A 27,358-nucleotide genomic window follows, 5' to 3' on the forward strand; every position below is an offset into this window, starting at 1 on the left:
CAATAATGTGTTATGTATAAAGTTTTTTTTAAAATGGAGGGTTTAAGTTTGGTGTTTCACACACTAATATTAAATAACAATAATAACTGAAAAAGTTAAGAAATCTTTTTTTTTCAGAATAGCAAGGAATTTATAATTTTTCAGGTGATGTTTTGTTATCAATTGATGAGTAATGTTATTGTGGCTTAATTGTGCACATTAGTACTTTCTGTTAACGTATAAAACTTAATACCCATCATACTCTAATGTAAAATAAGTCATAATAATTAACAGATAAAATAATGTACTTGCAAATTCAATTTATTTATTTTTTAATCTTTGGCCCACTTAACACAGCATAAATGTATGTATATAATTGAAAACAAATATCTAATACCCAAAAGATAAGTATAAGTAACTCAATTATATAATAAAAAAGCTCATTTGATGAACATTAATAATTGTTTCATAAATTTGTATGTAATCAATGTAAATAAATATTAAATAATGGTAATAACTAATAACATATCACAGAATTAAGTTTACAATAAATTGTGCTTAATGAAATGGTAACTTTCAACACGTTTAGTCTAGCAATGTTTTAGGAAATAGATTCATTTTAATGTAGTCATCAACAACCTGTAAACAAATATTATTAAAAATTATAATTTATCCTTTTCATATTCAGTTTATATTAAGTATTAACCTCTTTCAGTAGTTCAACTGTAATCTTTGGATGTTTCAATACAAATCCAGAATTATTGATTAATTTACTGCCATTCATTTCAATACGATAACCATTCAAGTGATCTTTATGAATGAATGGTGACAGAGGAGTGTTATGAACACCAGATTTTGAACAAGCTTCGGCCCATGGTACTGAATGTTTGTCATTTGCTTCAGATGCAATAACATCAAAATCATTCTAAAACAAAACATCCATTATGTTTAAAATATTAATAATGGTATTTTGAAATGAAAATAATAATGATTAACATACTTTACATAAAGATGAAAGAACTGAGCCCAGAAACTCATGTTTAACTCCAAATAATGAGGATACAATTTCAGCAATCATATTTTGTTTGGTCTGACCACTATCCACTAAATTGTAAGTTTCCCCTATAGCTTCTGGGGATTTTGACAAATGCCACACAGCTCTACAAATGTCTTCAACATGTATTGTATTACAAGATGTACTGCCTTTCCATAGTATTCGAACAGGCTCTCCCAGACCTCGATACAAAGAGCCAATCGCAATAGTTGGTGCTAAAATAGAAATTTGATTAAATACTATTACTCAATATCTAATTGGTATAGACATACTGAGTCCAGTTCTGTCACCTATGCCATACACAATAGCTGGCCGGACAATTGTATACTTTAAATTTGGAATAGTTTTCAATTGTTTTTCTACTTCATATTTGTATTTTGCAATGGATGTGAGGGGTATTACTTTGTCATCTTCTTTAATTGGTCCTTTATGACTGGCAGTTAACTGACCTGATGACACTTCAATATAACGATTTACTCCAAACTTAGCAGCAGTACGAGCACAATTCATGCTGAGTTTATAGACTCCCTCTTCATAGATGACGTCTGGTAAATCAACACGAGTTTCTCCGGCACAATTAATGACATAATCAAAGAAACCTTCAAAAACATTTTCACAAGAACCTGCAGAAAATGATGTCTAAAATGTATTGATATTTATTTGAATATAAGTAATGCATAAGTGAAAAATTTACTTTGATTTATCAAATTGGCACTGATAAATTCTACTATGGGTGATTCAAATGCCACCTTATGGTCATCGTTGAGCCAAGCGATTTGGGGTGGAACTTTGTCGACTACTCTCACAGCTGACGCTAGATCATTATCCACTAAATACTTGACTAAGTGACGGCCGATAAAGCCACAGCCTAAAATTGTGCAAAAATGAATTTGACGATACTCATGATAAACCTAAAAAAAAAAAATAACTATTTCAATTACCTACCTCCCAAAACTAAAACTCTATCTTTTGACATGCTGGACGTGTATGCTACAACTGTTGCTGTGGAGAACAGAATTATTGATCGAAATCGATGTTTCTTCAACACTTCCTGAGATCAAATACTGAAACATGCATACAATACAAATGTATTACTATATTATATAATAATCATATGCGTTAATTATTATGATGGAAATATATAAATAGAAATTCGTACGTGGCATAGTAGTAGCCGTCAATGATGATCGCATAGTTGTGTCATCTTCCGCTTGGCGCTTATCCACCTTCCGGCAAGATGTGTGAACAGGAAATGGTCACTGATACGCGAGTTCAGAATAATAATTAATTATTATTATAAAACAAGCATCCTGTCATATTATATTATTGTAATTCGTAAACATATTGAAAGTTTGTAATGAGTGTAATATTAATTAAAGATATATAAATATGTCTATGACAATATACATTAATATTTGCAAAATAATAAATTGTGCCGAGTGTCTAATGTAGGTATGTAAAAATAAAATTGATCAAATATTATAGATAATATAGGTATTAGACATTAGGTAATGATAATTATAGTCATTATGCAAAAGCGACGTACTTACGTACTAATGTAGTGGGTAATAAATAATAATTTTAATATATTATCAATTCTGAGACCTATTTTTGTGATAATATATATTATCATTTTCGGCTTTGAATTTTTGATAACCGCTAAAAAATAGAAAGTTATATTATGTTCTATTTCTCTTAAAATAATAGATCGTTTTATTGTTCTAATATTACTATTGACTAGCAATTTTTTTAAATTTAAATTACCTACCTAACTATAAAAATAAAATAATACTACTGGTCATACGTGAATATTTCCTTATATTATTATAATCAATAATTTATTTACTTATAATTGTATATACCTACATACTTACCTATTGCCTTTAATACTGAAATTTGTAATTTTTATTAATATATGATTGGAATTAATTAACTTAGCCACTTAAAGTTACTAATAATATGTATTAAGTTTCTAATTTTTTAGTCAAAAAATGTTACCATTCTTCTATGGCTAACGCCAACCACCTGTTTAACCATAGACCTTAAACGGTATAAGGTCTTTGTTTATAACTATGAATACTACTCTAGTAGCTCACGCTTTTGCCATTAATATCGTAATTGGAATACCAGTTACCACAATATTGAAAATATTCAATTTGTAACCTAAATACAAAATATAAAACCATAATATTTCGAAATGAAATCAATGTTTATTTCATTCTTATATTCTATATTTTTTTTCTTTGTAAAATAAGTTTTTAGTTCCTAATTTCCTTTAATTCCTTCAAAATCTTTATTTCTATAAATATAAATTCTACAATTACAAGGTAAATTCAATTCTCAGTTAATTTTTATCTTTGTTGTTGAATAGTTAAACCAAAACAGTTTTGTGATACATTATTACATGGTACCTACAATATTATTTTTGTTTATTATTATTACTATGCAGATTTATGATAATGTACTGATGTACCAAGTATTATAATAATGCACAGCACATTAAAATATTATTTAATATTTATGACATCGATTATCGGAGGGGGAATGAACTGCTGTATACCCGACTTAAAAGTATAGACCATAGACACATGATGGTAATGGATGATGGAAATTTACTTAATAATATAATTTATTCAAACCACAATTCCATTGTAGAAAATGAAGGAAATTTTAGAGAACTGTTGAAATTTAGAATTGAGTCTGGGGATATCGAATTAAAAAGACATTTTGAGATATCTAATTCAAATGCGACGTATATAAGTAAAACTTCTCAAAATGAAATTTTATTAGTAATAAGTGATATTATAATAGAAAATATTTTGAAAAAAATTTCCATTTCTACCTTCTATAGTTCTATAGCATCATGTTCGATGAAACTACGGATATGAGCCATGTCTCAATTATGTTTGGTTATAACTTATAAGATACGTTTATAATAATTCTATACAAGAAGACTATCATTTTTATCGATCCACATAAAGAAAATTGTAATGAAATTAATACTGAGCCTAAATTAACTGGTGAAGTTCTTGGTATAACAGAATTAAAAATCATGAAACGGCTTGGATTAGTTTTGAAAAATTGTGTAGGTGTATAAACAGATGGGTGTAGTCGTAGTGTAATGTCTTCTAAAATTTGTGGAGCTGTTCAAACTATTCAAAATGAAATTCCGGGAGCTATTTTGTGTCCATGTTTTAATCATAACTTAAATTTATCTATAGTAGGATGTCAAATTCAATTGATTCGTAATGCATTTGGTCAAATCAAACAAATTGTAAATTTTTTCAATTCTAGTTCAAAACGTAACTTTGTGTTAAAATCATGTTTGGATGCTGAATTACATTCTTTATATGAAACTCGTTGGATTAAAAGGTAAGGCATACAGTGGTTTTAGTTTTTGACTGGCTTGCCTAAAATTCTTGACTCTTTAAATGATATTGTTAATCGTTAATATTTAAAATAGATTTTCTGGACCTGAGATATTGATTATATTTTTTTTTTTCATAGAAAATAAATATTTTGAAATTAGTGTTTGTATTTTTCTTACCGATCACTTGCATTGTTACTTATCGGTACACTGTGAGTGTGATTAAAAAATAAAATAAATAGGAAACGAAAAATAATAGGTAATAAACAATTTATAATTTTAGCAATTTTGTGTGTATAATCTAAAACAATTAATAGACCTTAGTGGAAAAACGACGCAGTTATTTATATATTCATTATTTATAATTTATAGTAAATCTTTATAAATACCATAACGCATGTTAATTAAAACAATAATACTGATAAATAAAAAATTATGGGAGTTAATTATTCTGCTCCTAAATAATTTTAAGTTTCTAAGCATGTTCAATAAAATACCATACTAAGTATTGATGATCTTTCATGATGGTTATATTACCGCCCGCAATGCCTTCCGCCAGCCATGAGTACATTGTAATAAATGTAATATCTGCAAATTTTTTTTATGAATTGATCTTTTAATCATAATATATACAACCAAATTATTAATAAAAAAAGCAAATGTATTGTTGAGGCTACAGAAAGTATTGTTTACAACTAGAATTACTTAATGATTTATGAATTGATACCGAGGTACGAGGTACGATTAAAATATAAAAATACCAGTTTGTGGTAGTCATAGAGTAAGATAGAGATGGCATTTCCTATCTCGAAAATGTAACTGTTTGAAGCTAAAAACTTAGCGCATATTTATCCACTAGAAGTTACTCTATGACGAGGAAATTATATAGTGGAAAACGTTTTGCAGGACGAACGCCAACGTTTGAAACGTTGAAAAGGTAGAAATTCGATAGCGCTTGGTTTAGTGCGGTATTTAATTAACGGTGGTGTAAGACATAAAAAGTTAATCTTGATAAGTCATGATATTAACTCAAATTATATTATTTGTGATAGTAACATACCTATAATAATTAATATTATTTTTCATCTTTTCATTCAATGATTGACTCTTTTTCAATTTTTATTTAGGTGATAACGATTATGAAAATATATTTGATGTCTTAGGTGAAAAAAGTCATACCAAAAGTGAAAAAGTATGTTCAAAATGTTGTCGCTATTTTAGTATTTTAAATGATTCTGACTTTAATAGTAATTTTAGATTAAATCGATCATCATTTGAAGTAATTTATAAAAATTAATAATTTAAAACAAAGAAATATTTAGAATTAAATAGTCAATGATTTTGTTTTGTTAAAAGAAATCATTATAGATTATGATTTAACTAGTTAAGTGAGGACAATACAGTCAGTGAAAAAAGTAGAACAGTTGAGAATCCAATCTTAGTCGTCTGGGCACATCTATGACGTCATATTATACAATCAGGTTGTAAATTGTAAATGTATTCATTTTTTTCTTCCAAGTTTAATCGATATTCAAGGATTATAGTTCCATATGACCTTATCAGTGAATATTACCCATTGATATTAAAGTAATAAACATTATGTTTTATTATTATTGTATCAGTATCGAACAAAAGTTGCGTATTATATACTATTCTTTGACATTTTATGAACAAAGAAAACAATCGACGTACCCTTCGTAGTTAATGAGAGCGGATAGATAGACATTGAACAGTAATAGAATAGAAGTGAATTGTAGCTTATATTTCTACTAGGGATACGTATTACGATTAAACGACTATCACTATAAACTAAAACCGTCGTCGAAGATGGGTGCTTTATTTTCATTGTGCACAGTTGGTCAAGTGAGTGTTGCCATTAATTTTTAAACATCATTGTCACAGTAACTTTGCTGAAATTTTAATTTTTTTTGAAGCTGGCATGTTGTTGTGGTCAAGCAGCATGCTCTCTCTTTGCGTGTTGCCCGTCATGTGGCAATTCAACGTCGACAAAAGTGATGTATGGCCTCATGTTACTTGTAGCTATTATATTAAGCTGTATCACACTTGCCCCTGGACTCCAATCGTTTTTACAAAAAGTGATTTGATTATTTTTATTGACTATTAGTAATTGGTAAATGTTATCAATGTCTTATGTCTAGGTACCATTTTGTGAAGGTGATCATAACTCTGGCTTAACTAGTAACTTTGTCAATAATATATCCGGTGTTTCAATCGATTGTAAAAATGCTGTCGGTTACATGGCAGTTTATAGAATTTGTTTTGCCATGTTCATATTCTTTTCTCTCATGTCATTTATTATGATGGGTGTGAAGGATTCCAGGGATGGACGAGCTCCTATACAAAATGGGTACAAAGTTATTTTATTTTATTTTTGCTCATGCATAAAAAAATAATAATAATCAATTTTTTGTTGTTGTTTAATTAGATTTTGGGGCTTAAAATATCTTATTGTGTTTGCTGGTATTGTTGGTTCATTTTTCATTCCGCCAGGAAGCTTTAGTCACATATGGATGATTTGTGGTATGATTGGAGGTTTCATTTATCTCATCCTCCAGTTTGTACAAGTTTTAGATTCTGCCCATTCATTGGCTGAATCATGGCTGGACAAATGGGAACAAACTGAGGATAAAAGATGGTAAGTTTTATGTTAATAACAAGTAATAACATGTTTTAACAAATTTCTAATTGGTAATTTTTAGGTATTTTGCATTACTATTTACTACAGTAGTATCATATGGACTTGCAATTACTGGACTTATTATTATGTATCACAGTTTTACCCAGGTAAAAATAAACATTGTTTCATTATTTTTTTTTTATGTTATGTTATTTTATTTAACAGGCTTGCGCCTTAGTAAATATAGTACATATTATGACATCAAGTGATAAAGCAACATATTCTAGCTTAAGAATTAATATTTACTACTGAATATATAGATGAACGAGGGTCTTCATTTGCTAATTTCATTAATCTATTAATTGGTTTGTTTATAATTAGTCGTGTAGAGTGTAATGTAGAAAGAAATTCTTTGGTATGTAGTTGGTGAAAACATTTTAAAATTAATAAGTGAAAGAACTAAGAAGTGAGACAAGATCAATATTAGATGCAATGGGATTTTTGAGGAAAGTAATATTATGGAAGTTATACTAGTCAGTAGTCAACTAAAAAAAAAAAAATTATATCTTAGATATTATTGGGGAATAGCTATGAGTGGAACAGGGAATTTTTAGATCTCAAACCACAGAGTCTTATCCAAAAATAAATCTGACGAGAGCACAGTAAAGAAATTTAAGCAAATTGGCAATTTTAAAATTAATTGAATTTTTTTTATGAATCCCAGGAGTTTATAAGTTTTGCATGTTATGGAGTTAATGTGTGAACATAGGGATAGATAGGGTACCAATAGAGATGGTGAGTAAATAGAATGACATCTATCAATATTGAGTTTCAAGCCAAGTGCTACGCCCAACTGTCAAATTTATCACAATAACTTTATAAAGTTCTTTCTCAGTCCTCCAAAGAATTAATTTTTGTAAATAGCTTCATATCAGTAAAACAATAGTAGGCTACAATATTGAAGCATAGACTTAGTACTATTGACAAATATAGAAAAGAGCAAAGGCGATAATAGATGAGCATTTTGGGGTACACTGGAAGTAACAATAAAGGGATCTGACTTCGCACCATAAAATAAATATTTAATCCACGAGTACATTTGTATAAATAGTGTTGGTTTCAAATAGTTTTTAGTTATAGTTTTGTAATTGCTGATTACTTAACAAATAATACATGCAATAACACTGTTGACTTATAAATTTATTAAAATATTTTGATTAGTACCTACATTATCATTCTCATAATTTATGATATTTATTATGATATTGCAATTTTTTAGGAAAATGGATGTGCTTTGAACAAATTTTTTATCATATTAACAGTTTTAATATGCTTAGTTATTAGTTCAATTTCAATTACTTCATGTGTACAACGTGTGCATGAAAAATCTGGTTTATTGCAATCATCCATTGTTAGCTTGTATGTGGTGTATCTTACTTGGTCGGCACTCAATAGTGGTCCAGGTATATTTTGTTTAAAAAAAATCTGAATATATACAAGTATACTATAGTATAAATATTTCAATTTTTAATCTTAGAAACTCAATGTAATAAGAGCTTGGCAGAAATCCTGAGTCTATCTAATTCAGATGGTTCTAAAGTACATTTTGGTTCAGAAAATTTTGTCAGTATTGGCATTTTTGTTTTATTTGTATTATATTCTGCTATAAAAACAGGATCATCCTCAAAATTCTCCATGAGTAATTCTACAGAAAGAAGTGAGTATTAATTAGTGTTGAATATTTTAATATTATTCTGTTAACTTATATTTTAACCATTTTAGTAGGCAATGATAGTGATCTTGAAGGAGGTCCAGTGTCTGGTAATGATGATAATTCTGGTAAACTATTTGATGATGAAAAAGAAGGAGTTGCTTATTCATGGTCATTCTATCACTTCACATTTGCAATGGCCACTTTATTCCTAATGATGACACTAACAAATTGGTACTCGTAAGTATAAAAAAAAATATTTTTGTAGTTTATCAATTTTCTAATTGTATCATATGTTAATATTATCTAAATTTTTTTTCAATTAGACCTAACTCTAGCTTAGAAAACCTTCATCCAGATTATGCTTCTACATGGATTAAAATATTATCTTGTTGGGTCTGTGCTGGACTTTATGTTTGGACATTAGTAGCACCAATTATATTACCAGACCGTGAATTTTAAACTGTATCATCATTAAGAGTATTAAATAAGTTCTTTTAAGCTCATCTATTAATATTTTTGGTTATAATTCTATATCTATACAATGTCATATTATTATTATTTAATTTTTTTGTAATAGTTAAGCAATATGTTTTAACTATGGTAAATTATTCCTGTATATTCTACCACGATTAAATCAATTCTAAGTATTCATGATCAACATTGGTAAATATTAAAACCAAATTTGTTATATAAATTTAATTTGTATTTAGTTGCTTAAAGTTTGGTTATGTGATTAATAATTTTATGATTAAAAGTATTATAATACTTTAATTTATGTATAAGATTTGTTTATAGATGACACTTGAACACTTGAACAATTAACAATTTTTTTATATTGTTTAACACTATTCCATTTTTATTTAAAAAAATTAAAGTTAAAAACATAAAAAAAAATTAAACTGTATTTTATGAAATTGCTTACATAAATGTGTTAATTTTTTTTTTATTGATTATGTTGTGATATTATAAAAGTTAAATAAATGTATACATACTTAATTATTTTATTTCAGTTATGTAATCTATTACGATTTAGTATATAGTACTTAAATATATATTTACATTTATTGAGTTTAATAATTGTTTTTTATTTTATTAATTTTTATTTAAGATCTATCTCCATTTTCCAATAGGTTTAAACGTACAAAATTGATTATAATTTAGATGCATATTTAATTTATAATTGTTGCAGGCTTAGGTAAATGTAATATGCTTATTGAGTGTACTAATTTTCATAGAATAATAAATATAAACATAATATTTTGCATAAGTTATAGACAAATGTTTACAAACATGTAAATAATAAATATGTTTCAATACTTACTTTGGATAACCAACAACTTGATGATACTTATGCTATGCTGAGGAACTACCCAGATTTATTTTTGAATTTGACAGTTTATCAATTTATCATTACTTACAAATTTAATACCCTAATTACAGTATTCATAAGTACAGTTATATGAAAACTGGAATACCTATTATATTAAAATGAAATTTTTTAGGACAATTAAAATCATCCATGCTGGGAAAAGTTCTATACTTAATGATACACAATAAATGTACTGAACAGTGTTCATACATAAGATATATAATTTTATATAGGGTAACCTAAAGTCCCATAAAAGTTATCTGTTTCATTTATTTATTTAATTATTAATATTGATAATATAGTATAATTTTGCTAATTATTTTAATAATAAATTAATTTTGAAATAATATCTTTTATTATTAATATTTTTATTGTTATATTGAAAATATTTTCATGACATGTAGGTCATGTACTTTCGGTTTCTGTGTACCTATATACTATAATATTAGTATTTACCATTTGGTATATTGGTATCTTCATAAGTGCTGCCAGGAATTTTGTCAGAGGGGTGAATTGTGCATAGTTTACACTGATTTCTAAATAATGCTTAAATTATTTAAGTTAAATACGTAGAAATATGTGTTGAAATTATACGAAGATAAAAAGTTATTTTAGTTTTTTTCTACGGCTACAAAGTAATGCAGACTAGTGGCTACTATTAGAAAAATAAGTAATAGATATAATATAGATATTATGCAAAATTAAATATTTTCAATACCATTCAATTTTTCTTATTTTTTATTTATTTTATTTTTTTTGAATGGTCAGGGAGTGCAAGTGCACCCCCTTCGCGGCGTCCATGGGTATCTCTACCTGACTACCAAGAATCTAGTACTATACACTAGGCAATGGTGTAACTATAATTTTGGACACTTAAATACCACTTCCTCCCTTTCCACTTGACAATCGAAAGTTTGATGATAACAGAGTTTGAATCAGACTGATCATAATATTATAATCTTTAGGCACCTAACTACAAAACTACTAAATTGAATTGTTGTTTCTCGAGGAAAGACCATGAATGTGTGAATAATATTATTGTTTGCATATTAAATTATTAACCGATGGAGCGTCATGGAAGTAATGTTTCCTCAGTGTCGTCGGTTCCAAAACGAAAAAATAAAATTAAAAGGTATTGAATTGAAAAAAATTCAATGGTGCACTCTAGTTCATTGTCATCAAATTCAACTATATTTTAAAAACAATGATTTTACAATTTTATATAAATGTTGATACCTAATAATTATAAAATGTGAAAGAACATAGGTATAGGTAATACCTACAAATAAAACTACTTTCTATTATTTGTTCATTCAAGGTTCACCAGGTCACTTGATTTTTGGGCACTCCTAAGCCTCACTGTGTCAACTGTCAACTTATAAAATGGTACCCAAATAGTGTTTATCGCGTAGAAAAGTAAATAATAATGGTTTGTCGATAGATGTCTTTGGATTAAAGACATATCGCCGGGTGAACAATGTACAAAGTACAAATACAGCTGCCGTAGTTATAGTGCCAAAGTAGGTTATTATAATATTGTATTAACTAGTAAAGTACTAACTACCCGCCTATAATATATTATACCGATTATTGTGGTAAAAATGTAAAAGTATAATTTATTAACATATGGGTGGATTATGTATCTTTATTGCTGATGTTCATTGTTACGCTTATTTTTATTTCTTAGTTCTTGATAGATAATTCCTTATTGAGGCCTAGACCATAGGAGTTTTCACAGTGCACCGTTCATTCGTGTGGTTCGAGTTGAGATGTAGGTAAAGTTACTTACCATCCATCGATATTTTGTTATTTGCGTTGGACGTATTGAATTAAAAAAACGTGACACACTATGCAGTGTAGCCGCCTTTTTAACGGAATTTAATTTCCATTGGCTCTCCGCAGTCCTCGGGAAGAAAGAATAAACACATTCCTTTGGTATCCAGAATTTGACATTTATATTTTTATAAAATAGGTACTTATAATAATTTGTGTAAGCGTAGCACTAAAATAATATTATATTATACTATTTTATTTATTGTTAAAAGAATTAACGCCAATCGGCAATCGGCATTGAACAATAACTGTAAGTAAAATATTATAATATTATAAAACTGATCCTAAAATTGAATAATGATTAGGTTTACAGACATAAATTAAATTAAGTAATTATAAGCGTGTAACATTAAGTACCATATTAATAACTTACCCGAGAATTCGTTAAAGGGGACTCAGTGGGTAATTTTTTTTTTTCATTCTAATTTTAAGAATAACAAAGTAAAAAGGATTCTGATGAATGATAAATTTGTTATGTTATGTGTTAGGAAGATTGAGAAAACACACGCAGGTACAATATAACGTATTCTTAATATTTACATAGTCATTTTAGCTAGTAAGTTTTTTGAAACTACATACATTGCATGGCACATTGGTCATCTTGGATTATTTTCAAGAAATAAATTTATAAATGTTTATTTTGAGTAGGTACCTATGTGAATTGATAGCACCAGATTGGCAAGATATCGGCCACCTAGTTTTAGAATTTCTAACATTTGATTACAGCTACACAGGGACGTATACAGATAAAAGTTTTGGTGGGTGTTTTTGAAAATCAGTTATTGAAAGTAGAACTTTTTTTAATAAATATACAAAAAAAGTGTATGAAAATTAGTTATTCTTAAAATACAAACATTGATATAACAAAATTAACATTAAAATTGAATAAGTAAATAATCATACAAAAACCCAAGTATTTCAGGGGGTGTCTGAACACCCAAAACATCCCTCTGTGTACGTGACAGCAGCTACAGCTATTATACAGTTTAAATAATTCGAATCAATTATATTTTCTATCAATAATTGTACTACTTTATCACTATAATAATAAAAAAAAATACGATCAAACACTCAAAACCAGTCCATACTTTGAGCGGCCTATCGAGTTTTACTCGGTAACTCGCCAAACCAATCCGGCCCTGTCAGAATGTATGTAATGGAATTATATATATATATATAGTATATCTATTAAGTTACAAAACCATGGCTCTTAAATAATATTTTGATAATATTAATAAGTCATAAAATCACAAACGGGACAAACGCTTTAAGATAACCTGTAAAGTGTATGCATTTATACATATAAAATGTAGGTATATAATATACATGCAATATATCGTCCATCTCATATACTAGAGCACAACATTAAATAGAGAGGACGAAGGGAAACAAAATGTCGGTGAGTGTGTGGAGCGGGCTACTACGCGGGCGCTACGTGCGGGAAACCCGGTCACCACCGGATACAAAAGTTGTTACCCCTTCGTGTCCCGATTTTTCCAGCACGTCTTTCCCTCCTGAAGGGGCCGCGGGCCGCCGCAGTTTCCATCCGGACGCCGAATCGTGAACGTCACACCGACTCGACCGTACACCAGCTCGACGGGACATGATTCGTAAGACTATAATATCAGGTACTATAGTACTTTGATGTGGGAAGTCATTTGAAAAAAAATTGTTTCAAATTGTTTGTATTTATCAGTGGGAAATTAGAAATTTTAGAATAGATTTGATTTAACTTTTGAGGTTTATTTTTAATAAATCAATGGTATTTGACTGTTTTAGATTGTCTATCTTCGCTGTCGATAAATAAAAAAAGTTTAATAATATCTGTATATCATTATTTTAAGTATAGAACATGGAAATAAAGTTAGGTTTAGTTTTTTATTTTATAAGATTTTTTTCAGCTTTATTAAATGCAGTGTATTTATGATTTAGGGTTTAAAAGTGTTGTATTTTATTTAATTACTTATATAAATTATCCAAAAATAAATGAAATCAAAGTTATTATTTAACGAGATTTGACAAATGTTTTACAAATAAAAAAAAATATATTAATGTTGTTGCTGCTCTTATAAATTTAGTATGGAATTGTACTTAATTACCTCATGATTTAGATTAAAAAATAACTTATTTTTTAAGAACACTATATTTTAACTTGATAAAAAAATTAAATAATATAAAGTTTATAAATTGATAAATAGTTAAGTAGATGCTTACTTTTATTTTAGAATATTAATACATTTTTTAGTCGAAAAAAATTTTAATGCTTATACAAATGAACAATGTTTTAGGAATGTTAGATATTCATTTTTTTCTTTTGAAAGGATTAATAATGAAAAACTATTATTTATTAGTTTATAATATACTCGTATTTAGTTTAAACCGTTATTTTAATTTTAAGTAATTAATTTTGTAATACTCAAATGAAAACATGAATATATTATTATATTTAGTACAAATATTAATATTTAAGTGTTTTATAACTTATATATATTTTTAATTTAACTATACTCAAAAAGTCAAAATCGTGTTTTATGATAATATTATATTATTTTTCCTCTGTGCTAAAATTAATTGATGTACAATGTACATAACTTGAAATATTTAAATTTAATTTAAAATACGAAATTTAGTGGAAAGAGTTTTTAAATATGCCATACATTCCATAGAAATTTCATATAGTATAATACATTGTTATTGTTTAGTATTCTTTAAAAATAATTAAAAACTTGTTTCATTTATAGTTTAAATTTAGTATAATCTACAAATAGTGTAAAATGAAATATATCAAATTCCTGAAGACCTGAATGTTTATAAATGTTAAATTTAAATAAATACGAAAAACCTTTTTTTTAGCTACTCATTGGTTACTTACCATACATATCTATTACTTTATAATATAAATTAATAAACAAAACTAATTTTGTTAGTACACGAATTTAGTGATGGGTTTTGAGTAATATTTTGTAAATTATATTATAGTTTATTATAATATTTATTATCGCAATCATATAAACAAAGAATATTGATAATCATTATTTATATACTATAATAATAATAATAATAGTTTTTATTACTATCAAAAAATCTTTTACAAATGATAAATATTAGCATATAATCGAACAACGAACAACACTAATTATTTCAAAATCTATTAACGTTTTAAAAAAATTGTTTTCATTATTTCCGGTCAAAATAAAACAAGATTGAAAAACTATATATCTTAATATTTTTTATCGTTGTAATTTTTAAGTTTTTACTTTTTTGAATAACAGCATATATTGTTAATTTTATATTTTGAAGCAGAATATTTTTGTAATATTTCGATACATAAAAATTGAAATTTGGACGAGCAGTTTTTGAGTTATTTACTCTTTATATAAAAGTAAATAAAATTAACTTAAACAAAGAAAAATGAATTAATTACACATTTTTGGCAAAATTGCTTGGATAATTAGATAAACGTAAATGGATATTTTGTTTAAATCTGGTTTTATGTTTATGATCGAAAATAGGAATTAAATTTTTATTTTTATATAATCGGTTCAAAACAGAAAAATTACAAATAAAATTAAAATTATTCACATTAAGTGCCTTATATATTATTATTGTAGTACTAGTTAAAATAGACGAATTCAATAAATATTTTATAGTAACATTTAGTCTATTTAAATGATTATTAAAAGTTTTTCCCTAAATTGATATACCATAAGAATAAAAAGATTGTACTAAATAGATAATTCTTTTTTAAGAGCAAATAAATGTATATTGTGCTTTTTTAAATATATATAAAATAATTAAGGTTGGCCTATCCCTTTTAACTAATAATTAAAAACTAAACTAATACATTTGTATAAAAATCCAAGTAGATACACATTTTAATGAATGGACAGTTAATAGTATCATTGATAAAACTAAATAATTTGGAATTATTATTTGTTTGTATTTTTAAAAGATAATTTATAAAAAAATATGAATAAAAGGGGATTTTAACTATGCCTTGGGAAATTCCATAATATATTCGTATGTTTAGAGTTTTAACAATTTTATAAGATTATTGTTTGTAAATAATAAAAAATTAAAATATTTGTTTAGTTTTTGGATGAAGTTATAGTTAATAAAAGATGTACAGTTCTACAGTAAAATTGGACACGAGTAATTGTATTTTTATTTCTTTTGAACTAGAGGAAATTATTTTTAATATTTTACCCTACAAAATATTTTGAAAAATATTTAAAAACAATTAGGATAACTTATTGATAGAACCTATACTCTATATAATAAATAATAGTTATTATACCATAAATTGTTAATATAAAATAGTTGAATATCTCAAATTACATTTATGAATTTAGTATTCCTATGTTTTAATGTTTATATACTATATTAACTATTAATGTTAAAAACAAGAAATTGCTCTGCTGTATAGTAGGTTTTAAGATGACCTCTTCATTAAATATAAGTAGATGTTGTGTAATAGATTTATTAAATTTGATTCCAAGGATTTGTGTATTAGTAATATGGTAATGTTAATTAATTTTGCCAAATATCATAAAATATTATAATATTCTATACTATTACTGTTATTAACTTAAGTCTTTTGTAATTTTTTTACTACTCTTTGAATATTTCATTAAGTAAAACTATAATTTAAGGAAAAGGAGAATGTTCTAATAAGTTGTGATAGTTAATTTTTTTTAATAAAATACCCAATCAAAATTGTTTATGAAGAAAAAGATGTAATGATGAAGAATAAGGTAAAAGAATGTATTGCATATATTTTAGAAATTTCATGTCATTTAAATTGATGGACATAAATATTTACAAAATTTAAGTTTTTTAAAATCTGGCCTAGCTGATACTGAGATTATTGACTTTACGATTACTGTCTGCTACAATAGATTATTAAACAGAAAACGTTCAACCCGAACAGGCTCATTTAAATATTAATTAAAAAAGCAAAAACGACTTGCCAAAAACTTTTTGTACTAGAAGATAATTAACCAACAAAAACGAGCCCGCTATAGCATTGTATGTAGTGGTAATGGTGTCAGGCGTTTTATCTGTTTCTGTCCATACCTCGAGACTAAAGAATATCCTTCCCTATTTACATTGTACACGTTAAAAACTAAGAATATTATTCGTTAAATTGAATTTAAAATAAATTATAATTATTTATTTATTTATTTAAATTAAAGCTTTTAATCTTGGTACTAATTTTTAATTAAAATAATTTTCATAACGAACTATAAAAATCAGCCCTTCTTAATAGTTAATAATATATATTGTATTATATTTATGAATGTAATAATTTAATTAATAATTATTAAGTATACTTGTAGTTTTAAAATACACAAAATATTACTTAATTCATTCATAAAATAATAACCTGTGGTAATTTCTGAAATTATAATGAGAATATAATATTTAAAAAATTAAATATCTAATAGTAAACTAATAAATACCTGCTATATTATTAACTAGGTTAAAGCAATTTTTTAATAACCTTAATAATAAATTTTAACAATATTTACATTTGATTGCTGTATAAATAATAAAAATAACAACAGCTTATTTGATGGATTAAGGGCGGTAACTGGGGCGGTTTAAGTAATAAAGTAATTTATAGAAACATAATCTATTGTACCTATCTATGTTCATTGCAGTTCATGTGAGGAAAAGTTTTTTTTCGAAGTATTTACGTTCGACAATAAGAAGACAAACGTGTTTGGATATGGCAAATTTTCTTGTTGGTTCAAAATTTTAAATTAATTAGGTATTAACTTAATATATCATAGGTTAAAAAAATATTAAAATTATAAAATGACTCGGGGCGTTTACAACCAACACTTGTATCAGTCACTGCCGGAAGGTAGTTTTAATAATATTTAATTAACCACTTATAGTTATTTGTGTATCGTGTTTGCGCTTATACAATAATATTGTTTACCGCAGGAGTGTTTTTAATACATTCACATAGGGTAGACATCACAACATTTTAGGAAATTATTTTTTAAATAGGTAGGTACCTAGTTAAGGTATAAGTGGTATTATTGTATATTATTCTATGTACTTATACCTAAAACAAATAAAACTAAAACTTATTTACTAATCACACAGTGAATTACTTATAGGTATTGACTACCTATTAAATATGAAATGAAAATTAAACTTTAACAATTCGTATAATTATTTTTTTATGCCTTTCTAACTTCTTAAACTTTATCTTTTGGCACATCCCAGAATTTAAAATTCCTATAAAAGCTCCTTAAAACACACTTTTTTTATATGTCTCAGTTGTATTTATAATTATTGTATATGATTCAAAATGTTAAAACAATAGTTCTCGGATAAAATCATAAAATTGTTGAAGATGAATTTAGGCTATCAAAAAAAAAAAAAAAAAAATACAATTTTGATAACCTGGTACACAATAAAGGTGCCCTAGGTCTGCTACTCTACCATATGTGATGCTATAGAGTGTGATTCACCTAGTATGCTCACCTATTTTTATTCTATAATAATGTAGTTATTCAAAATTTGATTTTTAGAATTTTTAAATATACTTAAAAATCATATTTTAAAATTCTCGAGGTTTATTTGTATTACTTAAAGAGTTATTCTAAGGTAATAAAATTTTCTATTTTTCAAATGAAATTCTTTTCTACTGTATATTATTTAGCGAATAATTTCTCTAAAAATGTCGTTATACGTTTGGAAGATATGGAGACTATAGTATATAATTTGAAAATTTCAATAATTTAATAATAATAATTCAATAATTAATTTTATATTAATCTATATATATTTATAATTTTTATAAATATCCAAGTATACTAGATCCAATATAATGACTGTTTAATATTTTTTAAAGCCATTTTTATGGATTATTTTCCTTAGCATACACATTTTCATAACTAAGAAACTATTCGTTTGAATTTATAATAAGATTGGTACATCGGAATTCAAAAAAAAATATCCACTAAATAATATACAATAAAAAAATATTTTTTTTTGAAAAATAGAAGATTTTACTTCCTCAAAATAACTTCTTAAGTAGTATATAATTTCTTGAATTTAAGAATATGGTTTATTTAAAATTTTTAAAAATATGGTTGTTATATTTAAAAATTTAAAAAGTCAGAATTTTAATACATTTATTTTTATTTGAAAAATAAAGTTGATAATGCTTGGTAAATCATACTGTGTACATCTAATGTGTTTCATTTTTAGCCGTAGTATATTTAATGCATTGATTTTTATTTTAAAGAATTGTTTATATTATACTATCGAGAACTGTGCATGTGCAATACAACTTTTCAAAGTCCAATTATAGATTATTTTTTTCATAAATCGTTATTTCCAGTATTTTTTATGAGTGATTGGTTATTGAGTCAACTAAGTCTATTTGACACAATCATGGAAAAAAGTTAATAGGTAACATGATCTAATTATTTTTGTTAATGTGTTATTAAATCAATATTTTATACTAATAAAAATGCAATAGAATAGATTCTTATAAATTAAAATAGCTATTTTATCAAAAATGATTTATAAGACGAATCATTAGAGTATAAGATTTTTGTAATTAAATATTATTAAAAATTGTAAAAATCGTATTATACCCTTCTGTAAACTATATAATAATACGATATGTGAAATTTTGATGGATAAAAATTTCAATGGATCATATTTGTGTCTATTGTTGAATAAGTATATACACTTCATTTTCTTAAATGTAAGTTATTAAGGAGGGCCTTATTGTTAAATAGTGAGATTAAGTTCTACGATTCTGTTCAAGAGAATCTCTATAGCTTCGATAATTATTGTATTAATTTTTTTCAGGTTTTATAAAATTTAAGGGATTTCTTTCAAAGCATATATTTTTAAGAAATTATATGATGATGATATTTTGAATTTCCCATTATTTAATTTTAAAACTTGTATTTATACATTAAATATAAATGTATAAATACAAGATACTTAATACTTTTAATGTTTTTTATTAAATGCATTGCATATATTGCAATATTTAATTCTTAATCTTACATTTAATATTCTTAAAAAAATAAGTAAATTTATTATGATGTACATGATGATTGATGAGTTTGGAAATTAATGACTAACGAAGTTTTATCGCTGATGTATTATTGGCAGTTATTTTGATCTAAGTTAGACTTTCGAACATTACAAATTCAAAAACTTGTTATGAGTAATTTGGAAAACTATTATTATATAAATAAATAAAACATCATTTTTTTATTTAACTTGCATCTTAATCATAAAAAGATACTAGATACAATTATATAAGTCAAAAAAGTATTTGAATAAGAAATACTATACAATTACGTATACCAATATAAGATAAAAGATACAATTGTACCTATATCAAGTACGCATCTTAAATATCAGTATTTAATAAGGTACTGTCTAGTATTGCATATATATTGTATAATATAATGTGACCATTGGTGTATCCACGAGGCACAGGGGCCATGGCCCCCTCGTTGGCCATATTTGCTATTTTTTTCTTTTTGATCGTATATTTGGTAACATTTTAGACAGTGTGTACACCTCTCCCCTAAAAAAATTCTAGATATACCACTAAATGTGACTATGTATAAGTACGTATGTTTATTTTGTACAGTGTTCAAATATTAATTATATTAGAAAAAAATGTATCTAAATAAAAATAAGAATGGTACGAGGCATTTTAAATAATTTTCAATTTATGTAATTTTAATTACTTTACATTAGCATAGATTGAAATATAAGTAGTGAATGATGGTTTGAATAAATTTGAATGTAAGTTACAACTTGGTTATTATTTTGTCTTCAGAAATACCTTTACCATTCTCCATACTATGTGATCTTATCTATTGGCAAACATATTACATCCACTATTTGTCAAAGTTTTCTCATTACAAACGACATCTCTCGAGTTGCGTAAAATCCGTCTTCACTCGTAGAGTGTCGGTTTTCGACAGCTCGTAAACAGGCTTAGAAATTGGTGGATGTAGGGTAGAAGTTGAAATTTGATTGTTGACATCTATCTATTCGATAAAAAATATGGAATATTAGCGGCAAGCAACAGTCGATCTTCATAATATTTTTTTTTACCTGAAAATGTCAATTCTCTTCTTTATAAGTCATATTTAGTTTAGTTTATTTTTTTTTACATTTCTAACGATTTTCGGTACTTCAAATATTTAAAAAACGGCAATATATAATCTATGATAATATCATGACGACGTGTTAGTTTGTATTTAGGTATTTACATAAATAATGCAAGGAAAATAAAAAATATTATCAGAATTAAAGTTTAATATAAGTATATGTTAGTACAGCGTTTCCCAAAGTATGTTCCGCGGAACCTTAGGGTTCTGCTGGAGAATCTCAAGGGTTCCGCTAGATGCAATTATTGAGGAAATTATTTTATATTATATTTGGATTAATTATATTATTAAAAATTTAATTAAATTAATTTCAAGTTTGATTTATTATTTATGATAAACCGATTTTACGAATCTGTAGTATAAAACCTTTAATCGTCTTCATTTTTCTGAAATTTCTTTTAATTTTATAAGATACTGAAATATTTTCTTTAGTGAATAATTTAGGTACTTTTGTTAATTTTTTACATTTACGTATTATTTTTATAATAAAAATAAGATAGACAAAATATCTCTAATTAAAGTATACAAATGTTTGGTATATTCTAAAAATAAATTTATAGAAAAATAATTACTAATTTAAATATTTATGTTTAATTATAGTTTAAATATCATCTACTAATTCAACAGAAATCATCATCTAACAATCAAAGAATGGCTACGTTTACAGGTGGTTCAGGACCTTCAAGACAAAGATCTCTTAAGGATCGACTTCGAGAAGGAATTACAGGCAGCTTTAATTGGCAGTGAGTACAAAAATAAATAAATTAAAAATCTATAGAAATCGAATGATCTCCACTTATTTCAGGTAAGTGGTTAAAAAATAATTTGTATTTTTATAATTTTTTCAATTAATTAGGTTAACCTCTTTTTACATATTAAGTTCGCATGGTGGTCAGAAAAATTATATTATTCTGTAACAGATTGTTTTCTTCTGTAACAGAAAGGAAGTAAAAACTATAAATCATATAGAGAATATTTGTTTTTATCTTAGCCCTTATAAAGAAAATTGCCGCTAAGAATCGATACTTACACAGTTACACACACACACACACACACACTCTCAAACAATGACACGTGCTTTTTATTTATGACTTTAGGGGTCTGCTTCAAAATATTATTCTCTCGTTGTATATTATTTATTCCATTTTAGTTTAATATTAAGTATTTATAAATAGTGTATAGCTAATATGCGCATATTTAAGGTGTGATTTTGGATATAGAGTATTTGTTATGTTCGTTAAATGTATATTAACAATTTAAATGATTAGTTTAATCAAATATTCAGTTAACTTGTAACAGAGAAATACAATATGTGTTGAGAAAATTGTAATTTTATGATTTGGGTTTTATATTATAGATATTTATTGTATTTTATCAAAAGTGGTAGTTGGTTAAATTAAAACTTAAACTATTTGGTTTAGTGATTTTTTTATTAAATCTCTTATATTTTTAATGAAATTTTGTTAGTTATGTTTCTTTTAATACAAAAATAATATTTAATACTCTTTAAATTCTTATTTTTATAAGATTTAATAAGTATCTTAATATAATATTTTATACTATAAGTATCTTGCTATAACGAATTATTTATTGTATTTCCACAATAAATCCTGTTCAAACAGATATTCTGTGTATGACTTCTGATTTTCTACCCTTTCAAACGACACTAAAAACATTAAAGACTGTAATAAAATTTTATTAGCAATTGAAATGTCACTAAAAGGTCAGAAGAAAAGGCTTTCACACCAATGCGTTTAGAGAATGTGCAATTATATATAAATGTACATTTCATGTTATTTTTTTGAGAACAAGTCACAAGAAAATAACTAAATAAAATATTATCTTATTAATATTATTTAAAACAATAATCTCCAACTTGTTTTTGTCCTTTGTTTTCTAAACAACGTAAGATAAATTATTTGCGAAATTGATCGTGGTTAGAATTCAATAGTTAGATTGTGAAAATAGGTAAGGCAGTGTCCAGAAACACGTGCATAGAGTACATACTAATTTTCAAACTGTATAATCCAATTGCATCAGTGTCTACTTGCTTATGATAGGTACGTGATAGCTTGCGATGATATGTTTATAGTTTGGTGATAATAAAATTATAACTTAAAAAATGCTGAATATTTTTAATATATGCTAATAAATACTATAATAGATATTAGTTTTAAATCATTTGATTTAGATTTTATAAATAAATAATCAAATATTATTTCTAACTCAACCGGATAATATACAATAATTAAATAATAAAAATTCTAAAATAGAAACATTTATTTAATTTATTTAATGATTATTAATAATAAATTCAATTTACTAAATTTAAAGTTAATATAGGTAGGAAAACATATTAACTTAGATCAGTTTAAAAAAAAGTGAATCTACTTTGTTAATTAGTGTGTGGATCACATAAATAGTACTTTGTGTCTATCAATAATATAGAAAAATTATAGTTATTATAATTATATATTACTATTATTAGTATTATTATAGTATTAGATTATGTTAATTTAAAATTTAAACCGTGTATAGTAATTTTAATAATTGTATATAAAGCTATTAAAACTAAAAAAAAAAAATATTATATATTTTAAACTTGATGGATTAATTTGAAGTCAGTTGTAAAAGCTAAGTTATTTCATAAGTAATATAAATTAGTCAAGTTGTTAAGCTGACTAGAAAATTAATTAACTATTTAATTTAAAAAATTAAAAATAAGGAATTTTTTTAGCTTAACTTAAACTTTCAATTAGTTAATCGCTTTTCGATAATAATTATTATGGATGTAATATAAAAATAAATAATAATAATATATTTGTGCTAGCTAAACCTCGTGCATTTCGTTGCCCGTACAAAATGCATCCTTGTTAAATTTGGCTGCCTAATGCTAACATTTAGCGTGAGGATAAATAATATTTTTTGTTTTCTGATTTAGTGTAGAAATTATATTTCCGACATATCAACTTTATATAACTGTTTCGTCTAGCGTTGCATTTTTTGATCATTTATCAACAGAAATTCAGCATTTTTTATGACGAAACAAACAAACAACCATTTTTAAATTTAAGATTTTCTATTTTTGTTTTTAATAATAATTAATAACCGATTAAAAACAAACCTCAGTAATTCGATTATTTGAATTTCGAATAATATAGATTATATTCGATTAATTAATTATGTATCATGATAGTATAAAATATATATCTTTATGCATAAAAATAAAAATAATATTTAATTTTTTTCCCCAAAATTAAAAACATCATAGATGTATCATAATACATGTATTTATTTGTCATTTTTCTACCATGACTGGTAATCCCCGAGTCTTAATTATAAATGTTTGATCCAAGTGAAAATTTCTATTTATCCTCGTAGCGCGCAGAATAAATAATGTTCGAGTACTGAACTGAAAAATATTAGTGATACCTACAAGTATGAAATGAACATACTATGTATTGTATACAAGTATTATTGTTTATAGTTTCATTATAATTTAAAAAGTAAAGAAGAAACTACAATTTTTCAACTTTTTACTTTTTTACATGAAATGCGTTTTTAGTGTTTTTTCACGTTTCGTAATTTATAGCGTTTTGGTAATACTTTCCCATGCTTTGTTTTTATCGTGAATGCTAAATGCATAGGTTTTCTTATTTTCCACCACTTTATTTAATTGTATCAATTCAATAATTAAAGATTTTTCGGATGCTGAATAGGCAAGTCCTTTACCCATTTTGTCTAGTTGTATTTTAAAAAAAAAAATATTTTTTTTAAAAATTTATTTACATTAAAACGAATGTCGTATAATAATATAAAATTCGTAAGTAATAACAGTGATAATGAGTGATAACAATCTATAACCATGTGTGACCATGATTTTGGTTATCAAAATAAGAATAAGAATTACTTTTGCTTATAACTTTTAAAAGTATGACTTAAGCCTGTTTATGAATACTTATGATTAAGCATTACTTTTAAAAGTAAAAGATAAGATTAGACTTAGGAATTGATTATAAATACGGCCCATATAGTTTTAAAATACTTAATTATTTAAAAATTGAAACCAATAAATATTCATGTTAATTTTTTTTTGCCGGTAAAATTTAAAATATTTACTTCTAACTCTACATCTTATATTGGTTTATTCAAAGGGTTGAAGGGTTGAAGAATTTAAGTATATATTTTTATTTTATATTCAACTATCATAAATATATCAATTATTTTTAAACTATATTATATTTAGTATCATTTTTTTATTCATATAATTTATTATACTTATATGCAGTATGTACTTAATATATTTAGTAATATTATTATATTTGTAAGCTATTGCTAACTTAGTTTGATATGGTTGTAATAGATAAAACTTATGGGCCTCATCAATTTTTTAGTGGGGCCTATTATCTTTTTCAAATGAATATGATTATGATAATAATACTAATAATACGATAATATGGGTAATATAATAAGATGGTAATAAAATAAAAGATTTATAACGTTTTAAAATAATTGATTTTTATATTTCTAATTAAATCTTGCTTTTTATTCAAAATACTAAATAAGGTCAAGCAAATATTTTAAATTAATATATAACTTTTATTTTAAAATAAATTTAAATCATTTAATAAGCATTTGACATTTAACAGAAAAATTAAATCATAAAATTAATTTACAACTTTTTAAGTAGATGTTCTTTACTTACATTAGAACAATAGAATAATAGAAAAAAATGTAATCATATTGTTTCAATAGGCAACCTAATTCCCACGCCGACTGTATTAAATTGAGCAATCAGCCAATATCCCTATAACCTTTTCTGTAATATACTTAATGTATTATATATACCTATATATCTATTATACTACTATACATATATGAGCGTATTGATTGATGTGAACACTAGTATTTTCAAATAGGTCGGTATTCACGAAAAATATCCTTGTTATTATTCGAGTAAAAGATAAATTAAACATGTTTAAGTGTTCAAATTCAATTAAGTACAATGCCGGTATCAAAGGTCTTCTAGCTCAATGATAAACAGCCATATTTGTAATGTTGATGTTGGGTTTTGTTTGAAGGTTGTTCTATGTTTGTTTTTTGTTGTTTTAAAGTCATATGCACGTTGATGGATCATAGCAATTAAGGTTAGAATTATTTGTTTTGCACGCCTATTCGTCATGACGGTATACGAGTAATTTTTTTTCACCAGCTTTTCAATTAATATCACCACTGTTGAGCGTTCAATAATATTCCTTATTCTAAATAACGATACCTACATACCTAATATAATATAATGTAAGTATTAAAACATAAAATGTTGTTTAAAAAAATTTTACTTGGTGCTTTTTGATCTAAAATATAAACTAGGGCCTGAAATATATAAAAAAAACTTAAGTTATTTAATAATATCAATAACTATTGAATTGTTCTATGTAGTAAAATAAATAAATCTAAAAATATTATATAAAATATAGTAAATTTATATTTTACTTAATAAAATAAGGTATTGAAATGTTTGTCACCTAACACGGTAAACTTAGTATAACATGTTCTCTGTATGCAAGTTTACCTTGGTTCCCTATATATTGAGGCACCAATTAAAAATAAATACATTTGTTACTTTTATAGATACGATTTTTCATAGATTATACAGCTTTAACTTATTTAAGATGTATTTAATGAAACTAGAATTTTTTTTTCAGAATCTTGGTTATAAAGTTATGCTTAATCATACAGGTTATTATCTATGATCTAAAAATGAATATATTTTGTGTTATATTATGAGTTATGAGTGATTGGAATTTGAAAAATGAATTTTATGCTTATAACATATATGTAAATATTAGGTATGTTATAAGTTGAAATATTATTAACAACTGTTATAATTTTATTTTCATATCTATGCTATATGCATTTTTATTAATTTTTTTATTATTAAAAATATGACAATAATAATATGGCAATACGCTTTTACTAAACTTTACTCTTAGAGTTTCTCGGTGTTATACACTAATTTAACATTGAATGTTTTAATGTTTATGATATAATCATGGTAGTAATAGCCAATAGGTGACTGAAGCCGGTACCGTGTGGTGCGTTTAAATTTTGGTAGTGGACTAAATTAGTTACGAATTGTACAAAGAAAAAAACATTAAATAAAACATAATTTGGTATTTTATTTAAGGTTTTTTTTTTAAATAATTTAAATAATTATACTTGAGTAATAAA

At 25.3% G+C, this 27,358-nt stretch overlaps 3 protein-coding genes across 4 annotated transcripts in view; 2 read left to right on the forward strand and 1 right to left on the reverse strand.

Annotated features, from left to right (window-relative positions):
• Positions 1-279: 279 nt before the first annotated feature.
• Positions 280-2,482, reverse strand: LOC113556204. Its single transcript, XM_026961014.2, has 7 exons — positions 2,193-2,482; positions 1,979-2,097; positions 1,728-1,901; positions 1,306-1,656; positions 980-1,248; positions 686-904; positions 280-618 (listed from the first exon to the last, which is right to left on the reverse strand). Exons 2-7 carry the CDS (start codon positions 2,007-2,009, stop codon positions 565-567), a joined length of 1,098 nt encoding a protein of 365 aa, XP_026816815.1. The 5' UTR covers positions 2,010-2,097; positions 2,193-2,482; the 3' UTR covers positions 280-564.
• A 3,526-nt stretch (positions 2,483-6,008) lies between these two features.
• On the forward strand, positions 6,009-9,785 carry LOC113556203 (probable serine incorporator). Of its 2 annotated transcripts, none has more exons than XM_026961012.1 (9): positions 6,009-6,263; positions 6,335-6,496; positions 6,560-6,768; positions 6,847-7,056; positions 7,121-7,205; positions 8,318-8,501; positions 8,576-8,755; positions 8,821-8,989; positions 9,076-9,785. In XM_026961012.1, the coding sequence occupies exons 1-9, from the start codon at positions 6,228-6,230 to the stop codon at positions 9,209-9,211; spliced, it is 1,371 nt and encodes a 456-aa protein (XP_026816813.1). In that variant the 5' UTR covers positions 6,009-6,227; the 3' UTR covers positions 9,212-9,785. The 2 variants fall into 2 exon arrangements, with proteins under 2 accessions (XP_026816813.1, XP_026816814.1); XM_026961013.1 differs by having other exon boundaries at positions 6,228-6,263; positions 8,824-8,989.
• A 3,716-nt stretch (positions 9,786-13,501) lies between these two features.
• The window catches only part of LOC113556984 (oxidation resistance protein 1), a 157,203-nt gene continuing 143,346 nt past the window's right edge, over positions 13,502-27,358 (forward strand). The window contains exons 1-2 of the mRNA XM_026962237.1: positions 13,502-13,582; positions 21,728-21,870. Of these exons, the coding sequence (XP_026818038.1) occupies positions 21,779-21,870 (92 nt within the window). The 5' untranslated portion in view covers positions 13,502-13,582; positions 21,728-21,778. The remainder of the gene's footprint in view (positions 13,583-21,727; positions 21,871-27,358) is intronic.

The sequence above is a fragment of the Rhopalosiphum maidis genome, chromosome 1 (assembly GCF_003676215.2).
Source record: "Rhopalosiphum maidis isolate BTI-1 chromosome 1, ASM367621v3, whole genome shotgun sequence".
Classification (NCBI taxonomy): Eukaryota; Metazoa; Arthropoda; class Insecta; order Hemiptera; family Aphididae; genus Rhopalosiphum; species Rhopalosiphum maidis.